The sequence below is a fragment of the Musca domestica genome, unplaced genomic scaffold (assembly GCF_030504385.1).
Source record: "Musca domestica strain aabys unplaced genomic scaffold, Musca_domestica.polishedcontigs.V.1.1 47, whole genome shotgun sequence".
Taxonomy (NCBI): Eukaryota; Metazoa; Arthropoda; class Insecta; order Diptera; family Muscidae; genus Musca; species Musca domestica.
In genome coordinates this window covers 6,832,720-6,856,788 of record NW_026712338.1, presented here as the reverse complement: position 1 = coordinate 6,856,788, position 24,069 = coordinate 6,832,720, and the positions used below count along the sequence as shown (strand labels likewise).

General features: G+C 35.6%; 1 protein-coding gene and 1 long non-coding RNA gene across 5 annotated transcripts; both read right to left on the bottom strand.

The window, feature by feature from the left end:
* Window positions 1-3,030: 3,030 nt before the first annotated feature.
* Window positions 3,031-7,248, bottom strand: LOC131804635 (uncharacterized protein K02A2.6-like). Its single transcript, XM_059127687.1, has 2 exons — window positions 6,568-7,248; window positions 3,031-6,492 (listed from the first exon to the last, which is right to left on the bottom strand). The coding sequence occupies exons 1-2, from the start codon at window positions 7,246-7,248 to the stop codon at window positions 3,031-3,033; spliced, it is 4,143 nt and encodes a 1,380-aa protein (XP_058983670.1).
* A 1,372-nt stretch (window positions 7,249-8,620) lies between these two features.
* On the bottom strand, window positions 8,621-23,507 carry LOC109614456 (uncharacterized). Of its 4 annotated transcripts, none has more exons than XR_009343215.1 (5): window positions 22,919-23,504; window positions 16,504-16,584; window positions 15,963-16,396; window positions 9,608-9,939; window positions 8,621-9,510 (listed from the first exon to the last, which is right to left on the bottom strand). It is a non-coding gene; the product is annotated as an uncharacterized LOC109614456 (long non-coding RNA). The 4 variants fall into 4 exon arrangements; XR_009343213.1 differs by lacking the exon at window positions 22,919-23,504 and having other exon boundaries at window positions 15,963-16,198; window positions 16,319-16,396; window positions 16,504-17,310; XR_009343214.1 differs by having other exon boundaries at window positions 15,963-16,584; window positions 22,919-23,507.
* Window positions 23,508-24,069: the final 562 nt, after the last annotated feature.

Here is a 24,069-nt window from a genome sequence, read left to right as displayed (position 1 = left end):
TCAAAATATCGAATATCGGGAGGTACAGTTATATGGCGGTTATACCAATTTCTGTACCATCATATACACAATACAAATTGTTTAACTCAGAGGGGCTCCGTAATACGCAGAATGCGTCGAGCAGTAGATCGTAGGCTGAAATGTAAAAGATAAATAAAAACACAATGGTTTTTCTTAATATATATGCAACTATTTATTGCTAGTTTGGTTGGTGGAAACGATATTACCTGTGGCAACATATGCCTTTCTATGCACAACGATACGTGCTTTGCAAACGATATTGTGGGTGTTGTCTGTCCGAATGACAGCGAAATACTACCTGATGTCTAAAGGAGGCGGATAAAAAGTGACAATAATTACTATGCAAGGGAATTGGTTTGTCTGTATAACTTTCCAAACACACGACCGTGTTTATACATTCTAAAAGAAAGGTGACTAAATCTTTCCACGAAGTAAGAACCGCTTTGTTTTTAATACATTGTTCCCTTAGCATTGTCGTTTCTTCCGATAAGCGTTGCAGGCAAAGAAAGACAAGTATCGGATCCCATTGATCTGTGGGAACGTCGTAAGTCGACATGAAGGAGATACAACGATTAATTCCAAATCGAATCTCTTTCAAACCAGAGATTGTTTCCTTATCTGGAATTGGAAGTCTAAATAACGAAGACAACTGTCGATGTACCAATATACGAGTATTGTCATACTCATCATGTAATGCTTTCCAAGCCAAAGCAAAACCACGAAACTGCGAAACTATTTCCCTTGCATCAACTACAGTTTTTTGCAGCAAGTAATACAGGCGCTGCACATCACTAAAGCGCACATCACTAAATTACTTATAAAAATAGCACTAAACGAATCTTGAAAGGAAGGCCTAGAAGAAAAATTTCCGTTGAAAATATCACTATCATATCATCATTGCCATATTGTGAACAATATCTCAACCAAATGAAATATTTGCGGCAATCTTTTCCTGCGATTCAGGAACCAAAAGAGATTAAGCCGAGTGCTCATGAGTTTTGTCCGCAATTTTAATCGGACTTTTTAATACACAACGATCTTTTATATTTTTTTATTATTGCGGCCATAGTGCTGGAGTAAATGTTTAAAGAAACATTATATTTACTTTCTGCCAAATGCAGATATTCTTTTGTAATATTTTTCGAATTTTCTGAGCTTTGTAATGACTTATAGACCGATTGCCATAGTTTTTCTAACTTGCTCTTCCTTTCACCTAGCATACTAATATCTAAATCGTCATCTTTATTGCACCAAGTTGTGCACCAAATTCTATCAGGCCAAACGAAGACGTGGACCATTTAGAACGAATTTGGAAATTTTCGAAATAATAACATTCGCCAAAAATTCTGCTAACATCTTAAAAATACGTCATATAGCCGTAATATTACGGCTGTACGACGTGCACCTACATGAATAATGACGCTAAAATCATCAAAATACCGAATATTGGGATGTACAGTTATATGGGGGCTATACGAAGACGTGGACCTGCATATAAAATTATCTGCCTTAGGCTGTAGTATTTATAACGAACTTCAAACACCAAGTTTGAAACAATTCCGGTGAATAATGTCGCTAAAATCAAAATACCGAATATAGGTACCGTTATATGGGGCTATACGAAGACGTGGACCTGCATAAAAAATTTTCTGCCTAAGGCAGAAATTTGAAACAATTCCGGTGAATAATGTCGCTAAAATCATCAAAAAACAGAATATCAGGAGATGCTTATATATGGGGGCTATACGAAAACGTGGACCTACATGGCCCATTTACGAACTTAACCTGCTTACTAGTAAAATTAACATGTGTGCAAAATTTTAGCCTTCTATCCAAATCGTTCGAAAGATAGCGTGATTACAACAGACCGACGGACAGACAGACATGGCTTAATCGTCTTAGAATTTTACGCTGATAAAGAATTTATATACATTGTTGGGTGTGACATGAGTATTTCGAGGAGTTACAAACTATATATAACTTTAATTTTACACGCAATACCAACTAATATAACAAGCAACGGTGACCGACCAATGTAGGGTAGCTACTCAATCTAAACGGACGCGACGGAAAGAGGAGCAAACAAAAATATTCTTCCTTTGTTTGTTATGTTCGTTCACTTATCTAACAAAGCACAAACAAGAAGTGCTGATCAGAGAACAACGACAAAGCATGCAGTGATGTTGGTGGATGATAAAGCAGTATTGTTGTTGTTTGTGACAAACAAAACAGAAAATGAATTTGACTGTTGTTACAACGAGAAAAGGAGAATAAATGTAACAACAACAATTTGCTATATTAAAGCGAACAGACCAAACAAAGAGAATAATATTGCGAAATGTGCTTTAGGCAGTAAAGCACACCAAACTATGAACTAGGAACAACAATGCCTGAAGGTGATTTTGTTGGAATAAACGAAACGAAATGATTTGTTATTTTACATGAAACAAAACAAAATGAAAATTAGCAAACGGGTTTTGCAACAAATTTATTTTCGGTTTTTGTTTTGATTGTGATGCTGCCGAATGCAAGCAAATGGTGGATGTCCCACAGAGTTCTGAACAGCAGGTTAGCTAGGTGGAGTTTACAGCTGCAAACTTTCACCTTTGATATAGAGCACCGAAAAGGAGCCCAAAGCGTCATCCCAGATTCGCTGTCAAGGTATGACATAGAAGAGGTGTTGTGTCTTGTTGAGACTGATGAATAAATAATGCACGATCTTTACGTTATAATGATAATGATACACTATTATAAATAACTTAATCTACGATAATGCAAAAAGGATCGAATTGAAAATGGTGACCGGTTGCTTTGATTGAAATGTACGAATGAATACAAAACAAAGATGCTGTAGTGACAAGTGCCATATGTTGCCACATCGTCACGAGCAGAAAGTATCACAATACAATTACATGGAGTGTAACAATGACAAGTGGTTACGGATCTCACTTAAGTCACCACAATTCTCCCCCACTAAAACAAGGACATATATGATTACTACGATTAATGCTAATGGCGAACATAATCGCTTAAATACTGGGGTTGTCTCCGTTGCCTTGCAGAGGTACGACGACTTGGTGTGGACTCAGCATCAGCGTTTTGGGTAGAGGCTGATGGCGTTCCAACTGGTGCTTCGGTTCCGGCTGCAGTTGGTGTTGTGGAAGTACCGGGAACTTCTGGATCATTAGCATGTGTACTCAGTGGAATGTAGGGTGCCATAATTAGAGGCTGATGAGACTGTTCGCCATTCCCTGAACTAAAATCTGGGACCGACTCAGTCTGCTCAGTATCTGGAGAATAAGGCAGTTTTACATTTGTGAAACGGAGTTGGTCTATGTGGCGCTTGAAGACATAACCATTGTCGAGTTTTACCAGATAATGAAGGTTACCAAGCTTTTTAGAAATAATTCCGAATTTCCATACAGGTTTGTTTGGCGTATAGTATCGGACTTGAACTCGGTCTCCCTCACTCAGTTTCCTAACTGGACATTGTGGCGTAGATGACTGAGTTAATTTTGATGGCTTCAAGGCATCCAATCGGATTCGGATTTGTCTACCCAGGTACATTTCTGATGGGGATTTACCATTTCGAAGAGGTGTAGCTCGATATTTAAATAAAATTTCTCTTACTTTTTTAGATATCGGAGAAGGATCCTCTGCCATGGCTGCTAGACGCTGCTTGAGTGTTTGAACATTTCGTTCAGCTAGACCATTTGTGGCAGGGTGGCCAGGTGCAATGTATTTCTGGAAGATACCGGAATTAGTGCAGAAATTTTGAAACTCTTCACTTTTAAAAATCGTTGCATTGTCAGAGACAAGAACATCAGGGTATCCATTGCGTGCAAAAATGTTGTTTAACATTTCGATTGTTGACGTTGATGTTGGCGCAGAGGAGCACACCCCCACTTCTGCCCACTTTGATTTTGCGTCGACGACAACAAGAAATTGATATCCCTGATATGGCCCCGCGTAATCAATATGAATACGTTGCCAATTTCCATCCGGCTCCTCCCAAGGATGGAGAACTGCTTTCGGAGGATTTTTCTTTACCAAGGCACACGCAGAACAGGAACGTACAAATTGTTCAATATCTTTATCAATTGATGACCAAAACACATAACGTCTCGCCAATTGCTTCATCTTGGTTATACCTATATGAGTATAGTGTAACTCTTCTAAGACTGCCTCTTGAAGTGAAGTTGGTACAATGACCCTTTTCCCTTTGAACAATATGCCGGCATCGATGGTGTACTCCGAATCGACCACATTTGAGTTACGTAAATCGAACAAAATTTTGGAAAGCATTGCGTCATTCTTTGTTGCGTCTCGAAGTGATTTGAAATTTAATTTTATTGAAGCAATTTGATGTATTGTTGACCCGCAAATTGAATGTACTTCTAGATCAATTAAATTTGTAGTGCCAATCCCTGATTTAATTGGGGCCCTGGAGAGACAATCGGCATTGACATTTTCCTCGCCCTTTTTCGTACTGACTTCGTAATTATATCCAGTGAGGAAAGCGGCGTATCGTTGAAGTCGAGATGACGTCATTAGGGGCAATTTCGAATTTTGGTGAAAAATTCTTGATAACGGCTTATTATCCGTTATAAGCTTAAAAATTCGGCCAAATATGTACTCGTGAAAATGTTGAACCGCATACACAATTGCTAGGGCTTCCCTATCTAATTGCGAATAATTTTGCTCTGCTGGAGTAAGAGACCTTGAGGCAAACGCTATCGGTCTTTCTTGGCCGTCAATAATGTGCGACAAAACACCAGCTATCCCGGTGGGACTAGCGTCGCACGCAAGCTGTACCGGCAAATCGGGATTATACGGCATCAATACGCGATCGCTGGAAATTTCTCTTTTCAAAACATCGAAAGACTTTTGGCATTCCGATGTCCATTTAAAAATAGCGTTTTTGAGCAGTAAATTGCGCAACGGGGTGGTAATTGTAGACGAATTCGGTATGAATCTTGCGTAATATGTTACCATACCCAAAAAACGGCGAACATCTTCTACACTTTCTGGTTGGGGCATTTGTAATATGGCTTGTACTTTTGAAGGTGACTTTTGGACCTTGTTGTGCCGTATTACGTGACCCAAAAACTCCATTTGATTGTCAAAAAATTTGCATTTTGCCATATTAAGGTGCAGATCGTACTTCTGCAACTGGGCTAAACATAATTTTAAGTTTGCTTTGCACTCACTCAAAGTCTCGCCATGTACCACGATGTCGTCAAAATAGGATTCTGTTTTGGGCACTTCCCGTAAAATTTGATCTATAATCCTATTAAATTCCGCCGGGGCAGTTTTAATGCCGAAGGACAGACGATTCATTCGAAAAGTCCCTTTGTGGGTCGAAATGGTTTGAATTTCGCTTGACTTTTGGTCCACTTGCACATGTAAATAGGCTTTGTATAAATCAAGCCGACAAAAATGTTTAGAGTCCCTGAGACTATTGAAAATTGCATCTATTTTCCGAATGGGGTAATGAGCATTCACAAGTCGCTGGTTGACTCCCACCTTGTAGTCAACGCAAAGGCGCACTCCACCGTCAGCTTTAGGGATGACCACCAGTGGTGACCCCCAGTCACTATTGGCAACCTTGGTGATTATGCCAGCCTTCTCCAACTCTTCCAGCTCCTTGTTAACACGCTCGGTTAAGGCGTATGGAATTTGACGCTCTTTTGTATAGGTTGGTGTGGCATCTTCACGCAATTGAAGTGAAACTTTATGGCTAGGGATGCAGCCAATCTTTTGTTGAAATACAGCTGAAAATTCGGAAATGTATTCTTGAATGTCGCTCGACTCACCGATAGAATTGGTAACCATGTTGTTCGACTTATGTTCGTCTAGCTCGTTTAGATTAATTCCTAGACGACGTATCCATGTACGACCAATTAACGCCGAACACCCGTCTGGGACAACGTAGAGATCATCGATGAATGAAACGTTTTTGTATTTTATATTTACTCGGACTTTCCCATCTGGTACGAATTTATCTTGGGTGTATGATCGGAAAACGATGTTTGTGGCGGTTAATTGGTTAGACAATTTTAATTTCCCAAATTCACTCCTAGGCAAAAATGAGTATCCAGAGCCAGAATCTACTTCAAAAGATACCACTCTACCTTCTATGAAGATATTCGCATAGTAACGCTCAGCATTGGCATTTGCGTAATCGTTACGGTACACATCCACGATTTTATAAATACCGTACGAATCATCACGTACTTGATTCGTGGACGCCTCCCTCGTACTGGGTTTACCCCGTCGTCCGGCATTAGGACCATCCGCCAAAAGTGAAGCAATGCAGACTTTTGCTACATGCCCTTGCTTGGCACACAAGTTACATTTAAGATTTTTGTTAGAGCGACACTCCTTCGCAAAATGATTGTTTTTGCCGCAGCGTAAACATAGACCGGCAATACCTAATTGCTCGTAATTGACTTTACGCTTCTGTTGCCCCTGACGAGATTTGAAATTTTTCGATGGGCTTTTATTAAAAATTTTATTTATATCCGTCGAATTTGAAGAATTTGCCGTTGCTTGGGACAATTCTCTGGCGTCCATCTTCGCAGCCTCTAGAGCCAATGCCTTCCCAACAATTTCATCAATTTTCGCCGTACTGGATTGAAGAAGTTGTTCGCGTACAGTATTGTCACAAAGGCCTCGAATAAATTGTGCCCTCAAAAACACATCGGCTATGGACGCTCCACATTTGCACGGTGAAACAAATTCGCACGAATTAATATCAGTACGGAGTGCAGCCACAAAATCTGCCACTGATTGCCCTTGCATCTGATATTTTGATAAAAATTTGTGTTGTGCCACCAACACATTCTTTTTCGGTGCTAAATGATTTTGCAAAATGGTTAGCAATTCATCGTATTGCAGATCTGCCGCTGCTCTGGGCGCTGCCAACGCCGTCACCATGTTAAAGTACTTCGCACCAATAGAGTTAAGAAGCAACTTTGTACAGTACTCCTTATTAGCACTGACGCCCTTCATTGCAATGTAGTTGTTAAACCTCTCTATATAATTGGTATACATTTCCTTTGCCGGATCAAAATGATCGAAGTTTGGTACCAATGTCGTGTTGATGCTGGTGTTGCTGCTGCCTTGCGCTGCACTTGAAGTAGGAGCACCCACAGTCATCTTCGATATTTGGCTAAACAACGCCTTTTGCATATCCATAAACGCGGCAAATTGAGATGCATCCATTTTGTTATATTTGTGTTGTTGTTAAAAGCTTGCACTTGCTTTAATAGAAAAAAAATATGCAGAATATTAGTTTTCCAAAATAATATTCCACTTTTTACGCTCGTCGCCAAACTGTTGTGTCTTGTTGAGACTGATGAATAAATAATGCACGATCTTTACGTTATAATGATAATGATACTTTATTATAAATAACTTAATCTACGATAATGCAAAAAGGATCGAATTGAAAATGGTGACCGGTTGCTTTGATTGAAATGTACGAATGAATACAAAACAAAGATGCTGTAGTGACAAGTGCCATATGTTGCCACATCGTCACGAGCAGAAAGTATCACAATACAATTACATGGAGTGTAACAATGACAAGTGGTTACGGATCTCACTTAAGTCACCACAAGAGGTATTAATAGAAATAAAGTCTTTAATTGATTTAGATTCGTCCGCCTTCAAATCGGACGAATACGCCGAGCTTATAGCAAACACTGAACGGAATTCCTCACAGCTTCCTGACTTTAAAGTGATAGACGCTATGTGTGCGTGTATTTCTTTAATATCCTTGAGGTTTTCAATGCAGGCAGTTATATTAAATTAACCAACAATTGTTTCATAGAGTCATATTTTCAAGCTAGTCTCCACGGCAGTTTCCTAATATTTAAAGAAAAAGATCTCGCAGATAGATAGTCCAACTAGCATCTGATCTATCATAACTGGGATGAATATTGCACTATCCCTTACTTGAAAATCTATCTTTTTCAATTATACAAGTTATTGCACTGACTAAAGGTAAATAGAAGTCATTATGCTAAATATTCTATGCTATCCTTATCTAATATTGCACATAACGTGTTTGCTATAGAAAACGCAGCTCAATATTAGCCAGGCTGATGGACATTGACATAACCCTTATGACTATGGATTCCATTTAAGCTATTTTTATGGCACTTATATGTTATTGCACAATGTCACTAACTTTTTGTTCCATTGGAACTGTTTTTTTTTAATTTGGCCGCCATCTGTTATGATCCCTGTTAAGCGGCGCTAGAGGGGACCTTTCGGTTAGCTAGTGGTCTTGGGTCTACGGTTCTCAACCCGTCCTCTTCTCTAGACCATCAGGGCAAACATGAGTTAAACTTTACTAGACAAAACAAACATACATTTACAAACAATAAACCTGCTTTGACAAGGCAGTATTGGTGTTGTACTCCCACATTTTGCCATCCCAATTATGGTTTCCTCCCCGCTTCAAATATTATTGGAACCACCACAGCACACACATACATTCACCTCATAACCTTTTGGATTCCTCCCTGTTTACCAAAAATTCACACATATTTTCTTTTACATAAAAGCTACATTAAAACATTTATTAAAACATAGATATCTTAATTCTAATTTTGTATCTTACCTTTGTAGGCTATTATCCATACATGGACTTTCTAACACCATACCTAAGGCAATCAAAAAAGGCTAATGTCATCAATATTAGGTATTCCCGTCGAAGCAATAAAGGGAACCTAAAACGTATTTAGTCGAACAGTTTCTTCTTTACGAAATTCTTACCCTAAGATAGCTCACTTAAGAAAGATTTTAGTCTGATATTATTTACTACGTCAAAGTCTTTTCTAGCGTTCTTCAGGAAAAATAAGTTACACTTAAAAAAACCAGGTGTCCGGCATTAAAAAATTCTAAAAATTAGAAATCAAATACTTATAACTAGAACAAACACACAGACAACACATTCACACACACAAATTAATTTTTTTAGAAACGTTACAGTTCTCAGTATTCTGAGGGTTGGTATAACCGCCACGGAATTTCTCTCTCAGATCTTAGCAACGATCGACGTTATTATAGTGGGTTACCTCTTTTCAATGTTATTCTCTTATCCTTTACCCTTTTTAATGGTGTGATAAAGTGGGTGTTCGGGAGGATTTCGCCACCAGACTAACCAGAATAAATTAATTGTTGGCGGTTTGCTGGTCAACTCGGCACAAAGGCACTTGGTCCACAATTTGGACAGACTTATTTTTAAATTCACCAACGAAACTTGCCAACAATAAAAAAAAAATTTATTTATTTAGGTTTCCGGTTTTTGCGTTATATACCGGTTCCCATTTTCCTCTATTTTGCCTAATTTTTCACTACATTTTAAAACACATATAAATGGCTTCAGCTACATTTAGTTTACTACATATCAAGGAATATAGCCATTAAAATTCAGATGTACTGAGCGGCCATTTGATCTGCATTGTTTGACTTTTTCTGAAAATACAAGAAAAGAAACGTTATAAAAAGGTTCTGCAGTGTGTTCGGAATGTAATTACAACGCTACTACCACAAACTTAAACATTTTACTTACACATTGAGATAAAGATGCAGATAAAGAATCTTCATCACTTTTATATTGGTTTCGATATTTGCAGTATTTTCCTTCTTTTCTTTTTCTTCCGTTTTTCTTTCCATTTGCATGTACTCACCGACAACGCTTGTTGCCATTCACAAAAGATTATAGATTTGCCAGATCGAGAAAGTTTAGAGTTGCCAAATAAAGTTTCTTGTTATAGGTAACACATACAAAGCAGGTTTGCATCAAAATTAATTTATTGAATTTTGTACTTTTTCCCTCCTATACCTTGATAAGGATGTCGGCAGGATAGTTGGCTTTGTGGGTGCGTCTTATAGAGGGTTAAGCTTAAAAGGAATAAATAAAAAAGAAGAAGAATATTGCCAAACATCTGCAAAAACATCTGTTTTGTTGCAACCGCATGCAAAAATGTCAAGATAAAGGAGAAGAAAAACAAAAATGTCAAGATGAAGGAGAAGAAAAACCAAAAGAAAATAAGTCTGACAATCAAAAATTTCCCCTTTTGATTTTCAATGGTGAAAAAATTGGTTGTGTGGCTCCCGCTAACCGACAACAGCAAGAACAACAAAAAAACCCGAATTCTTTTTAAATTGTATTTTTTGGCGTTTATTAAATTTTCTTTTTGTTTTTAAACTTAAAAAGAAAAAATATTAAAGAAAGATTAAATGTAATTAATTAAACAACTAAAGACAAATATTGAAACACAAAACTTGGAAACAATCTTAGAATTTACATCAGGAGCCACACCAACACCGTCCAGTCCAACGTGGGTAGCGCAGATTAGCGGCTTTGTTAGTCTGGCAAGCCCCTGGTGTAGAAGTTCCGTTACAGGCGTGTGGACTTGTAGGGGTTCTAAATCTACAGAGTAGATTTAGATCCGAAAGTGTATTATTTGTTGCACAAAGACGAACAACAAAACTATGAATATTAGACAACACAACAAGTATACAGGCGATACTTACGTGTTGCTAACAAGGCACTGATGGTTAAGGCTTCAATAAAACACTTGTTTTAATTACAAGATTCTGACGGTCTGAATTTATGTATTTATTTGTTAAAACAATTCCTTTTGTTGTGGCAAAGTTTAGCTTCTTGCTTCTTCTAGCTTAGCGATCAATCTCTCTTGATGATAGCAGGTAATTGTTGAGGTATCGATTGTTGGCCTATCGGTGAAATGAACCAGGAACCTCAACATGCCGGGCCCCTTGCACTGGTGCAACCTCTTGAAGTGTACTCGGTTTGCTTTTTCATGGTAATCATCTTCAGCAACTTAAATTTGTTTGGGCCAAACTTTTTCGATTGAAAAGGGCAAACCCGCCAATTCTCCTTTTGAATTTGATCAACTTGTTCTAGAAAGAAATACTCAAAAGCAAGAAATGTGTACCATACCCAATATGGCATTGGAACAATTATTATCTTCATTTTTTATCTTCAAATTCATTTCATAATTTCTTTATGTCACCTCTAGTGACAAATAACCATCCCTAGTGAAACATTTCCACTTTTCTTAATGTTTTCTTTTTTTGGAGAGATCAATTTTGAAAATTGACCACCTTTGTAACCACCTCTAGTAACATTATCATCATAATTTCTTTCATTCATATTTGACATCAGCAATATTATTTTGCTTTTTAGAAAGTCATTTTTTCTTCATGCACCTCTAGTGACCCATTCATATGTCGTAACAAATCATCTACTGTAATTTGTTATGAATTATCCTCTTCTAGTGAACAATTTTAGTACAAATCATTATATTCATTTCAAATTTTAGTTGTCACCTCCAGTGACTTTGATTTAAAAAGTACAAAAGATCTTCAGCGGTTGATTTGCAATTACCTAACCACCATTTACTGTGCCTGAGACACAAGATTTGTTTTTAATAAATGTTTCACCTCTGTCATTAGTACTAAGTAATTTCGGACTCGATCAATAAATTTATCATATTTTACAACAAGGTACATTTTCTTAATGTCGCCAATTTTGTGTTTCTGTTAATATTTAATAATGTTATAAATACATTTTCAAGTACCAATTCAGACGAATAGTCTCGTAATCCACATCCCTGATTTGCATTAAATGGATGTATGTATAACTTTAGTGTTGGTGCGCCGCTACTTTTTTATATTTTTATACCCTCCACCATACTATGGAGGGTATATTAACTTTGTCATTCCGTTTGTAACTCCTCGAAATACTCATGTCAGACCCAACAAAGTATATATATTCTTGATCAGCGTAAAATTCTAAGTCGATTTAGCGATGTCCGTCTGTCTGTCCGTCTGTCTGTTGTAATCACGCTATCTTTCGAATGAATTGAGATAGATGGCTAAAATTTTGCACACATGTTTTTTTTTTCCAGTAGGCAGGTTAAGTTCGTAAATGGGCCATGTAGGTCCACGTTTTCATATAGCCCCCATATAACGGTACCTCCCTATATTCGGTATTTTGATGATTTTAACGACATTATTCACGGGAATTGTTTCAAATTTGGTATTTGAAGTTCGTTATAGGAACTACAGTCTGTGACAGAAAATTGTCTGTGCGGGTCCCGGTCTTCGTATAGGCCCCGTATATCAGTACCTCCCTATATTCGGTATTTTGATGATTTTAGCGATATTATTCACCGGAATTGTTTCAAAATTGGTATTTGAAGTTCGTAATGAATACTACAGTCTAAGACAGAAAATTGTATGTGCAAGTCCATGTCTTCGTATAGCCCCCTTACAACGGTACCTCCCGATATTCGGTATTTTGATGATTTTAACGACATTATTCACGGGAATTGTTTCAAATTTGGTATTTGAAGTTTGTTATAGGAACTACAGTCTGTGACAGAAAATTTTCTGTGCGGGTCCAGGTCTTCGTATAGGCCCCATATATCAGTACCTCCCTATATTCGGTATTTTCATGATTTTAGCGACATTATTCACCGGAATTGTTTGAAGATTGGTATTTGAAGTTCGTAATGTATACTAAATTCTAAGATAGAAAATTGTCTGTGCAAGTCCATTTCTTCGTATAGCCCCCATATAACGGTACCTCCTGATATTCGGTATTTTGGTGATTTTAACGACATTATTCACGGGAATTGTTTCAAATTTGGTACTTGAAGTTCGTAATGTATACTACACCCTAAGACAGAAAATTGTCTGTGCAGGTCTACGTCTTCGTATAGGCCCCATATATCAGTACCTCCCCATATTCGGTATTTTGACGATTTTAGGTACAATACCCACCGAAATTGTTTGTGGTATGTGGTACATGAAGTTCGTAATGGATGCTACAGCCTGTGACAGAAAACTGTCTATGCTGGTCCAGGTTTTTGCACAGCTCCAATTTAACGGCACCTCCTTATATAAGATATTTTGATGATTTTAGCTACATTATTTACCGTTTATTTCAAGTTTCCAATTTGAATATGGTAATGGCGTATGACAAACAATGCCTATGTATGTCCACGGTATTTTTGAAATTTTAACAGAATTTTTTAAGGATTTTATTTTTTAAAAATTTCCAAATTCGTTGCAAATGGTGGAGGGTATTAAAAGTTCGGCCCGGCCGAACTTAGTGCTTTTTAACTTGTTCTTTCTTCAGTATTTCCTTGTTGCATATATTTCTTTTCTTATTAATTATAGGACCATTTATATACCATCCAAAGATGGAATTTTGAGCTATCATACTCCCAAACACATTTGTTCTAGTTCCATTCAATATTATGGATGGTAATATATCACTACCAATTAATATATCAACCTCATTTGATTGTAAGAAAAGAGGATCTGCAAGTTTTAGTTCACGGATTTCATTCGGCGTAGACATTGGAATAAATTCAGTGGAATTGTTTTTCGTTATGTTTTCGATAACTAAAGCGTTTACTTCTACTGTTTTGTTTGCATTTCCACACAAAGATATGTTGCACATTTATTTGTATACCACTTATCCCGCTAATATGGAAATTAGACTTAGTTGTTGCACTCCCTATTCTTTCTACCGCTTTAGTTGTTATAAATGATCGTTTCGATCCAGTGTCTAATAAAGCTCTAGCTGTAAAAGTTTTCCCACAGTGCTTGATTTTTACAATCGCAGTTGGTAACAAAACATCACCATCACTGATTGATAAATTTGTTTGCGTATTTGAGCTTTGGAAGGTAGAACTTGTAGTACAGGGCATGTCATCTGTCGTGACATGATTTAGTTGAATATTTGCCTCTGAAGCTCTATGTGATATAATTGATGTCGTATGACTTCTTGGTAGAGTGTCTGCGTTTCCAATGTGCAACTTTGTGTGATGTTTTTTCTTACAATATAAACATCGGTGCGCACTGAAACATTCCCTTTTGTTATGTCCACACTTTAAGCAGTTATTACATAACCTCTTTTCTCTTGCGAACTCTTTTCTCTGATTAACAGTCATATTATTAAATCTCATACAATTTTTCAAAATATGGTTTTTATAACACATGACACATCTATTTGATTGTGTCGAATGAGCATTTTGATGCGATATATGATCATTGCTAAAGGAAGTTTAAGCTGTTTGACTTCTGAGACCATCTATTTGCTCTAGAACCCGATGTCTGTTCTTAAGAAAATCTTCCATTTGCGACCATTTGGCTAGCTCTGAATGTGATTCGAGCGATTGTTCCATTAGGGTCAGTGTATCAACCGGAAGCTTAGTTGAACATAAGTGTATTAAAATTGGATCCCATTGGTCCACTTTTATACTATGAGCTCTCAATATAGCCAAGCAGTCACTTACTGTCATTTGTATTCTTTTAATATCTTTGCTAGATTCAACCGTTGCTGCAGAAAGATTGAATAATATCTTCAGTTGGTTATCAACTAGTACCCTAACATTTTCGTATCGCACCAATAATGCTTTCCATGCTAACGAAAAATTTTGATCAGATAAAGGGTACCGATCTACAATTCTACCAGCCTCACCCTTTGGTTTGTTACGCAAATGATAGAGTTTCTGCGCAGGTGTGAGTCTGGGATGATTTCCATAAATAGCCGTAAACATATCTCTAAATGTTGGCCATTCTTCATAACTTCCGTAGAAGTCTTGAGTGTCACAAGGTGGCACTTTAATACAAATCTCAGACATATCAAACGTTGTACCCGGAGAATAAATAGCTGAGCTGTGAAACAACGATGGATTTGTAACTTCGCCTCTAGCGGTATTACTTTTGCTCTGCGCCTTTCGATTTTTTAATATTTCCAATATAGTAGCTTTAGTCACTTGGTAATTATCTCTGGCGAAAGCAAACATATCTCTAGGCCTCAATTTGTAATCTTCATCTCCCTCATTAAAATAGACACTTTCAAATTCACTGCGTACATTGTGCCAATCTTCATCCATTGATTCTAATTTTGTTTCTATTAAAGAATCAGACAGCTCGTTCTCTGCTGTGCTTCCTATTTTAATGCAAGTTTGCATTAGGTTTTCGGTCTCGTATTCGAATCTAGCATACATTTAAGAAACCATTTTGTAATATTAATTTAAATTAGTTATTTAGTTTATTTTATTAGTTTTTATTTTTTGATATTTAGTTTTTGATATTTATTGATATTTTTAAAATTATTTTTATTATTTATAAATTTTATTATTTTTGAATATACAAACACTTCAACTATCAATTTATTTATAAATTTAGAAATAAATGAAGTTATATAAAATTTCAAATGTGTTTGTTGCGTATATCCTTCTTTTCTCAATAAACGTTTATTTTTTAAACCTTAAGAGAACTATTAACAATGTTGTTAATTTTTAGATATATGTATGTTGTTGATTTATGTGCTTTTTTAATTAAGATTTATTAATTAATTTTATTTTTTGTTATATTCGATTGTTTGTTTATTATTGTGGTATTCAATATATGTACTAGCTTTATACGTTACGTTACTCGTCGCAGTAACTGCACAACTCTTTTTCACCACACCAGCTGATCGATAGTCGAACAATGGTAAATGACAGATCGATCAAAGAAGCAATGAAACAGATGACAAAGCTTGTTATATTTGTTGTTCACGAATGTAAGCAAAACAAATGTAACAAAAAATGATGCAGCAAAGTTATTATGGTGTTAGTGTATATTAATTTGTGTTAAGCAACAACAAACATACATATAAAAGAGTTTTTCTCTTTAAAATGACTCTGTTGATTATTTGGCAACAGAACAAAAGCGAAGACGACAAATAAAAATTGTAAAAAAGAATTGTTTTATTTTGTAGGGGTTCTAAATCTACAGAGTAGATTTAGATCCGAAAGTATATTATTTGTTGCACAAAGACGAACAACAAAACTATGAATATTAGACAACACAACAAGTATACAGGCGATACTTACGTGTTGCTAACAAGGCACTGGTGGTTAAGGCACTTGTAAAACACTTGTTATGTATTTATTTGTTAAAACAATTCTTTTTGTTGTGGCAAAGTTTAGCTTCTTGCTTCTTCTAGCTTAGCGATCAATCTCTCTTGATGACAGCAGGTAATTGTTGAGGTATCGATTGTTGGCCTATCGGTGTAATAAACCAGGAACCTCTACACCTGGTATAATTCCCAAAGACATTGTACTCTTAACTTGGACGGCAGAACGGATGACGACAAATCAGTTAAATTCGGTGAATATTGCATAGAAAGAAAAGAGAAAACGAGTAAAAGTTAGTAGAAGGGAAAACAAGCAGTTAAGTGTCTACTTACTTCATTGGGCACAAGATTCCTCTCGCGGTTGAGCTCAAGTGTTACGAATTTGTACGGCCCCGATCTGCATTGTTTGACCTTTCGTTAATATACAAAAATAAAAAAGAAACGTTATAAAAAGGTTCTACAGTGTGTCCGGAATATAATTACAACGCTACCACCAAAAACTTGAATATTTTACTTACACATTGGGAAGAGCCGCCTCCAGATCAAGCCTAAATAATCTTTATCAGCCGCCAGATATAACCTGAAAATAAAGAGGTTGCCTGGAAAGAAGAGAGAATAAAGAATATTAATGGTTTAATGAAACCAAGAAAACCATTTTTTACAATGTATTTTGTTTTGATCTCTTGTTAATAACTTGTTTTTGATGTGCATCTAATTTTCACTAAGACTCATTTTTTAAATTGATAGCGATGTATTCGGCTTAAAACTCTTTAAAAGGGTGGTAGGAATGAGTTAGAGGGGTAAGTGAAGGGATCGAATATGGGGCACCCTGTGAATAGGGGTGTCATGGCGAGAGGTAATCTCGGTGGGTGGACAGTTTCCCTAACCGGATAGCCGCTAGAGGAAACCTGATTCGAATTAGGAGATACTTGTTTAAATCAAAATGTTAAAGGTGAGTTCGTTGCTTCAAGTAAATCACTTTCGTTGCCTTCATCAATCTGTTCAATATTGCATTTTTCCTTAAACCCCAAAGAACACATTTATAAATAATCTTAATGTTTATTAATATAAAGTATCGGTAAGTACTTAATACTAAAGAACAAACGTTTTTATAAAAACAACAATAAAGGGACCATTTTGCAACAGCAATATACTATGTTATCCCGAACAAATAAGCCAACACTGTTCTATTAATAGACAAGGCATGGTCGACGAAGGGGTTTTTGTTGTAACAGACAAAACCAACTTACATGGTTATGCCACTTCGTTCATGTAAAACGAAAGTATAACAAGTGGAGAAAGATGAAAATGTTTATAAGTGCGATTGTAAGATTTGGAAGGCTTTTCAAAGAATTTTAGTTTTATTTAATTCTTTGGTTCCTTTTCTATTGAGCTTACGATCTCGTAACTTGGGTAAAAAAATGTTTTTTTTTGTCATAGAAGTTATTTTTAAAATATCTTCTGGGGAGAATATCCCAGATAAAAAACAAGGGAAATGATGATGTTTTTATAAAAACAACAATAAAGGGATTAAGCCTGACCATTTTACAACAACAAAACACTATGGTATCCAAAACAAACAAGCCAACACAGTTCTATTTTTAAAAAAACGTATATTATTTTTCTAATTGTTGAAAAATAGTTTTAGCTCCCTCTAAAACTATTTTGTTTTGTACGCAATTCTTGTAAAATTTAAATTAATTACTTCCGACCAAATTACCTATTAAAAAATCTTTTGCAAGTTTAAGTCAATTATAATTAAATTAAATACAACTTTGTGTTATATACATTTTATAAAAGTTATATTTATTAAAAGAAATAACAATTCAGTCATTTATTTTTGTATTTGTTATGGACTTGGACTTGGCACATAGTGAGGATTGCTATTTATAGTCAGATCTTTACATAGCATTGTATTCGTTTCTAATTTCTTTCTATGCTTCCCTTTATTAACGAAAACGAATCTGCTGCGGCGGAACAATGTTTCAAAGAAAGCAAGCGAGAGCACGTAAACCGTTGTGCAGTAATAAATTCCACTGGTCTATTTTATTGAATCAAGATCTTATTCTATAAGCTTTGGAAATTTTGAAATTAGGGAAAATGGATATATCATCATTGGATATAACTTTATTTGGTTTTATCATAGTAAGTAGTTTTATATCTTTACTTGCAATCTATTGAATTTTAAAATATCATATTTATCATCATACTATTTCTAAATGTGTTGCTTAAGTAAGAATTGTATCCACTTATTTGGAATGGGATCATGTGCAGTTTGTTGCACCACTTATCGTACTGTACATTCGTTGAAAGCCGTTCACTACTTCGTATTGCAACATTGAATTGGCGCCTTGCCTGTCGGTTGAGTGTTCGTGCCCAACATTTTAAATATTACAAGATCGTGTGTTATACTATGCTTCCCTTTATTAACGAAAACGAATCTGCTGCGGCGGAACAATGTTTCAAAGAAAGCAAGCGAGAGCACGTAAACCGTTGTGCAGTAATAAATTCCACTGGTCTATTTTATTGAATCAAGATCTTATTCTATAAGCTTTGGAAATTTTGAAATTAGGGAAAATGGATATATCATCATTGGATATAACTTTATTTGGTTTTATCATAGTAAGTAGTTTTATATCTTTACTTGCAATCTATTGAATTTTAAAATATCATATTTATCATCATACTATTTCTAAATGTGTTGCTTAAGTAAGAATTGTATCCACTTATTTGGAATGGGATCATGTGCAGTTTGTTGCACCACTTATCGTACAGTACATTCGTTGAAAGCCGTTCACTACTTCGTATTGCAACATTGAATTGGCGCCTTGCCTGTCGGTTGAGTGTTCGTGCCCAACATTTTAAATATTACAAGATCGTGTGTTATTAGTAATGTAAAACGCATTTCCTCTTTATTATAATATCAATAAAAAATAATAATTTGATTTTTTTCTATTTTTCTCCCTCTTATATCTGAGTTCAATTTGAGCGCATCAACATTTGATCCTGTCGAGCTACGATTGAAATAAGAGTCAAATAAAAAAAGTACAGTCTTATCGATGAATTTTAGATTGTCTTCTAAGTTCATGTGGGAGAAGTAATCAACATCAACAAAATCATCATCTCCATCATATTCATTTCTATACAAACGCTAGGTGTCGTGCATTTTTATTGCAGTGAGCCTGTGAAAACAAATAAAAAAATACTACAATAACAAAATGTTCACTTTAAATCGCGTCGCAGAGTTTCTTTTTTCGTTTGTGGTTAACATCGAACAGTGCAAATGAGAAAGAAACTAATTCGAAAGAATAACAACTAAAAAACATTAAGTTTGCCGGGCCGAACTTTCAATACCTTAGGGTAAAGGAAGCATTTTTATATAAAAGTATCTGAATTCAAAATACCAAATATGGATGAGTATAGGATGTGCGCTTTAAGAAAACATGGAACTAAATATTCAATGTTCTGCCAGCGGGCTAGAACCCATTATGAACTGCAAATACCAATTTTTATCAAAATATCGAATATCGGGAGGTACAGTTATATGGCGGTTATACCAATTTCTGTACCATCCTATACACAATACAAATTGTTTAACTCAGAGGGGCTCCGTAATACGCAGAATGCGTCGAGCAGTAGATCGTAGGCTGAAATGTAAAAGATAAATAAAAACACAATGGTTTTTTCTTAATATATATGCAACTATTATTGCTAGTTTGGTTGGTTGATATTACCTGTGGCTACATATGCCTTTCTATGCACAACGATACGTGCTTTGCAAACGATATTGCGGGTGTTGTCTGTCCGAATGACAGCGAAATACTACCTGATGTTTAAAGGAGGCGGATAAAAAGTGACAATAATTACTATGCAAGGGAATTGGTTTGTCTGTATAACTTTCCAAACACACGAGCGTGTTTATCCATTCTAAAAGAAAGGTGACTAAATCTTTCCACTAAATCTTTCCGATAAGCGTTGCAGGCAAAGAAAGACAAGTATCGGATCCCATTGATCTGTGGGATCGTCGTAAGTCGACATGAAGGAGATACAACGATTAATTCCAAATCGAATCTCTTTCAAACCAGAGATTGTTTCCTTATCTGGAATTGGAAGTCTAAATAACGAAGACAACTGTCGATGTACCAATATACGAGTATTGTCATACTCATCATGTAATGCTTTCTAAGCCAAAGCAAAACCACGAAACTGCGAAACTATTTCCCTTGCATCAACTACAGTTTTTTGCAGCAAGTAATACAGGCGCTGCACATCACTAAAGCGCACATCACTAAATTACTTATAAAAATAGCACTAAACGAATCTTGAAAGGAAGGCCTGGAAGAAAAATTTCCGTTGAAAATATCACTATCAATAGGGGGCATTGCAATATTGTGAACGATATCTCAACCAAATGAAATATTTGCGGCAATCTTTTCCTGCGATTCAGGAACCAAAAGAGATTAAGCCGATTGCTCATGAGTTTTGTCCGCGATTTTAATCGGACTTTTTAATACACAACGATCTTTTATATTTTTTTATTATTGCGGCCATAGTGCTGGAGTAAATGTTTAAAGAAACATTATATTTACTTTCTGCCAAATGCAGATATTCTTTTGTAATATTTTTCGAATTTTCTGAGCTTTGTAATGACTTATAGACCGATTGCCATAGTTTTTCTAACTTGCTCTTCCTTTCACCTAGCATACTAATATCTAAATCGTCATCTTTATTGCACCAAGTTGTGCACCAAATTCTATCAGAGCGTCTGAGTCTCTTAAGAAATTTTGAAGAGGAGCGAAGGCCACAATTATAGCAAGAAACGCCGTAGTAAATTGGGGAAAAATGGAAAAATAAATAAAATAAAAATTTTAATTTTATTTATTCAACTTGTCAAAATGACCGCCTATATTTTGTATTAATTTTTAAAAGATCAAAGACAACAACAAGTAAAAAAGCAGTAAGTTCGGCCAGGCCAAACGAAGTCGTGGACCATTTAGAACGAATTTGGAAATTTTCGAAAAAAATAACATTCGCCAAAAATTCTGCTAACATCTTAAAAATACGTCATATAGCCGTAATATTACGGCTGTACGACGTGCACCTACATGAATAATGACGCTAAAATCACCAAAATACCGAATATTGGGATGTACAGTTATATGGGGGCTATACGAAGACGTGGACCTGCATATAAAATTATCTGCCTTAGGCTGTAGTATTTATAACGAACTTCAAACACCAAGTTTGAAACAATTCCGGTGAATAATGTCGCTAAAATCAAAATACTGAATATATGGAGGTACCGTTATATGGGGCTATACGAAGACGTGGACCTGCATAAAAAATTTTCTGCCTTAGGCAGAAATTTGAAACAATTCCGGTGAATACTGTCGTTAAAATCATAAAAATACAGAATATCAGGAGATGCTTATATATGGGGGCTATACGAAAACCTGGACCTACATGGCCATTTACGAACTTAACCTGTTTACTGGTAAATTTAACATGTGTGCAAAATTTTAGCCTTTTATCTCAATTCGTTCGAAAGATAGCGTGATTACAACAGACCGACGGACAGACAGACATCGCTTAATCGTCTTAGAATTTTACGCTGATAAAGAATTTATATACTTTGTTGGGTGTGACATGAGTATTTCGAGGAGTTACAAACTATATATAACTTATATACAAACTATATATAAATTATATACTTATATATAACTTTAATTTTACACGCAATACCAACTAATATAACAAGCAACGGTGGCCGACCAATGTAGGGTAGCTACTCAATCTAAACGGACGCGACGGAAAGAGGAGCAAACAAAAATATTCTTCCTTTGTTTGTTATGTTCGTTCACTTATCTAACAAAGCACAAACAACAAGTGCTGATCAGAGAACAACGACAAAGCATGCAGTGATGTTGGTGGATGATCAAGCAAATGAATTTGACTGTTGTTACAACGAGAAAAGGAGAATAAATGTAACAACAACAATTTGCTATATTAAAGCGAACAGACCAAACAAAGAGAATAATATTGCGAAATGTGCTTTAGGCAGTAAAGCACACCAAACTATGAACTAGGAACAACAATGCCTGAAGGTGATTTTGTTGGAATAAACGAAACGAAATGATTTGTAGTTTTACATGAAACAAAACAAAATGAAAATTAGCAAACGGGTTTTGCAACAAATTTATTTTCGATTTTTGTTTTGATTGTGATGCTGCCGAATGCAAGCATCTAATTAGAAGCCGACGCTTAACGGGAAACGAAACACAAAAGGGAAAGAGGTGACGTTTAAAACGACGTTTGTACATCAACAAACCCGATTGTTTTGTTGGCGTCGCGGTAATTTATTTACGCGAGCTCGCTTGAATACACTGCACTATACGTACCTTGTAATGCGTGAGTAATGGACTGTTTATTTTGGATTCCAAACAAAAAGCAATATTTAATTCAAATCTAAATTAAACACAATTTGTTCTGCCAAATTTTGAACGTCTACGTCAAATAATGTGGATTGTATCGTGATTTCAACAAACAGACGGACATCGTTAAATCGACTTAGAAATTTATATATACTTTATGCGGTCTACGATGAATATTTATGGATGTTACAAACGGAATGACAAAGTTAATATACCCTCCTTTCCAAGGTGGAGAGTATAAATCACAGTGAATTTGGCGCATTCTATTTGGTATGAATGTGATCACTTTTTGTTTTGTCACATTTGTGCTGTGATCTCATGTTTGTATAAGATAAATAAAATAAAATGTAACAATAAATATAAGCATCAATTCTTTTAGTATAAATTGCATTGTTCGTTATTTATACATTATTATATGCACATATGCTATTGAGATATTTACATTCCAATAGTTCTCGTTGTTTGTCGTTCGATCATACACACACGCTGTATACATACATACCCTTGTTACTGGCAGCCGTCGCTTTACCGTCACATATCTTGATTGATTGTTCTTCTTTGTTACTTGTACTCTACGTGTGCATGTATTCTTATAAGCATTTTTGGACAATTTTAGTAAAGTGCACCCTATATTCGGAACATTTGACCTCTCGTGTTGATTAATTAAACGAATATAATTTTGTTGGTTTTAAATCAATTGTCATTCTAAAACTGAATATCATAATCGATAACTTCTTTTCTTTCTTTTTTTTTTTGTGGAAATTATTGATTCATTTCGCTTTTTGTGATTTTTTGAATAAAACAAACAGTTGTTGATAAATATTTTGGTATAGTCCCGATAAATTTCCCCTTTTCTAGATTCTCTTTAACTCTTTGAACACATTTGTCGGTTCTTTCACAACCTCGCCTTGCCTCCATGTTACGTAGACGGTAAGAGGTAGATGGTAATTTTCAGAATTGGCTTGTGTTTAGATATTTATTTAGAGCGTTCTACATAAATAAAATGCAACAAATTTATTTTCGATTTTTGTTTTGATTGTGATGCTGCCGAATGCAAGCATCTAATTAGATGCCGATGCTTAACGAGAAACGAAACACAAAAGGGAAAGAGGTGACGTTTAAAACGACGTTTGTACATAAAAAACCCGATTGTTTTGTTGGTGTCGCGGTAATTTATTTACGCGAGCTCACTTGAATACACTGCACTATACGTACCTTGTAATGCGTGAGTAATGGACTGTTTATTTTGGATTCCAAACAAAAAGCAATATTTAATTCAAATCTAAATTAAACACAATTTGTTCTGCCAAATTTTGAACGTCTACGTCAAATAATGTGGACTGTATCGTGATTTCAACAAACAGACGGACATCGTTAAATCGACTTAGAAATTTATATATACTTTATGCGGTCTGCGATGAATATTTAGGGATGTTACAAACGGAATGACAAAGTTAATTTACCCTCCTTTCCAAGGTGGAGAGTATAAATCACAGTGAATTTGGCGCATTCTATTTGGTATGAATGTGATCACTTTTTGTTTTGTCACATTTGTGCTGTGATCTCATGTTTGTATGAGATAAATAAAATAAAATGTAACAATAAATATAAGCATCAATTCTTTTAGTATAAATTGCATTGTTCGTTGTTTAT

Excerpts from the sequence above, each read along its gene's own strand:
- LOC131804635 (XM_059127687.1), bottom strand. The coding sequence starts at position 7,248 with ATGGATGCATCTCAATTTGCCGCGTTTATGGATATGCAAAAGGCGTTG. Across the intron at positions 6,493-6,567 it reads GAGAATTGTCCCAAGCAACG|GGGCAACAGAAGCGTAAAGT; the intron begins GCAAATTCTTCA and ends AAATCTCGTCAG.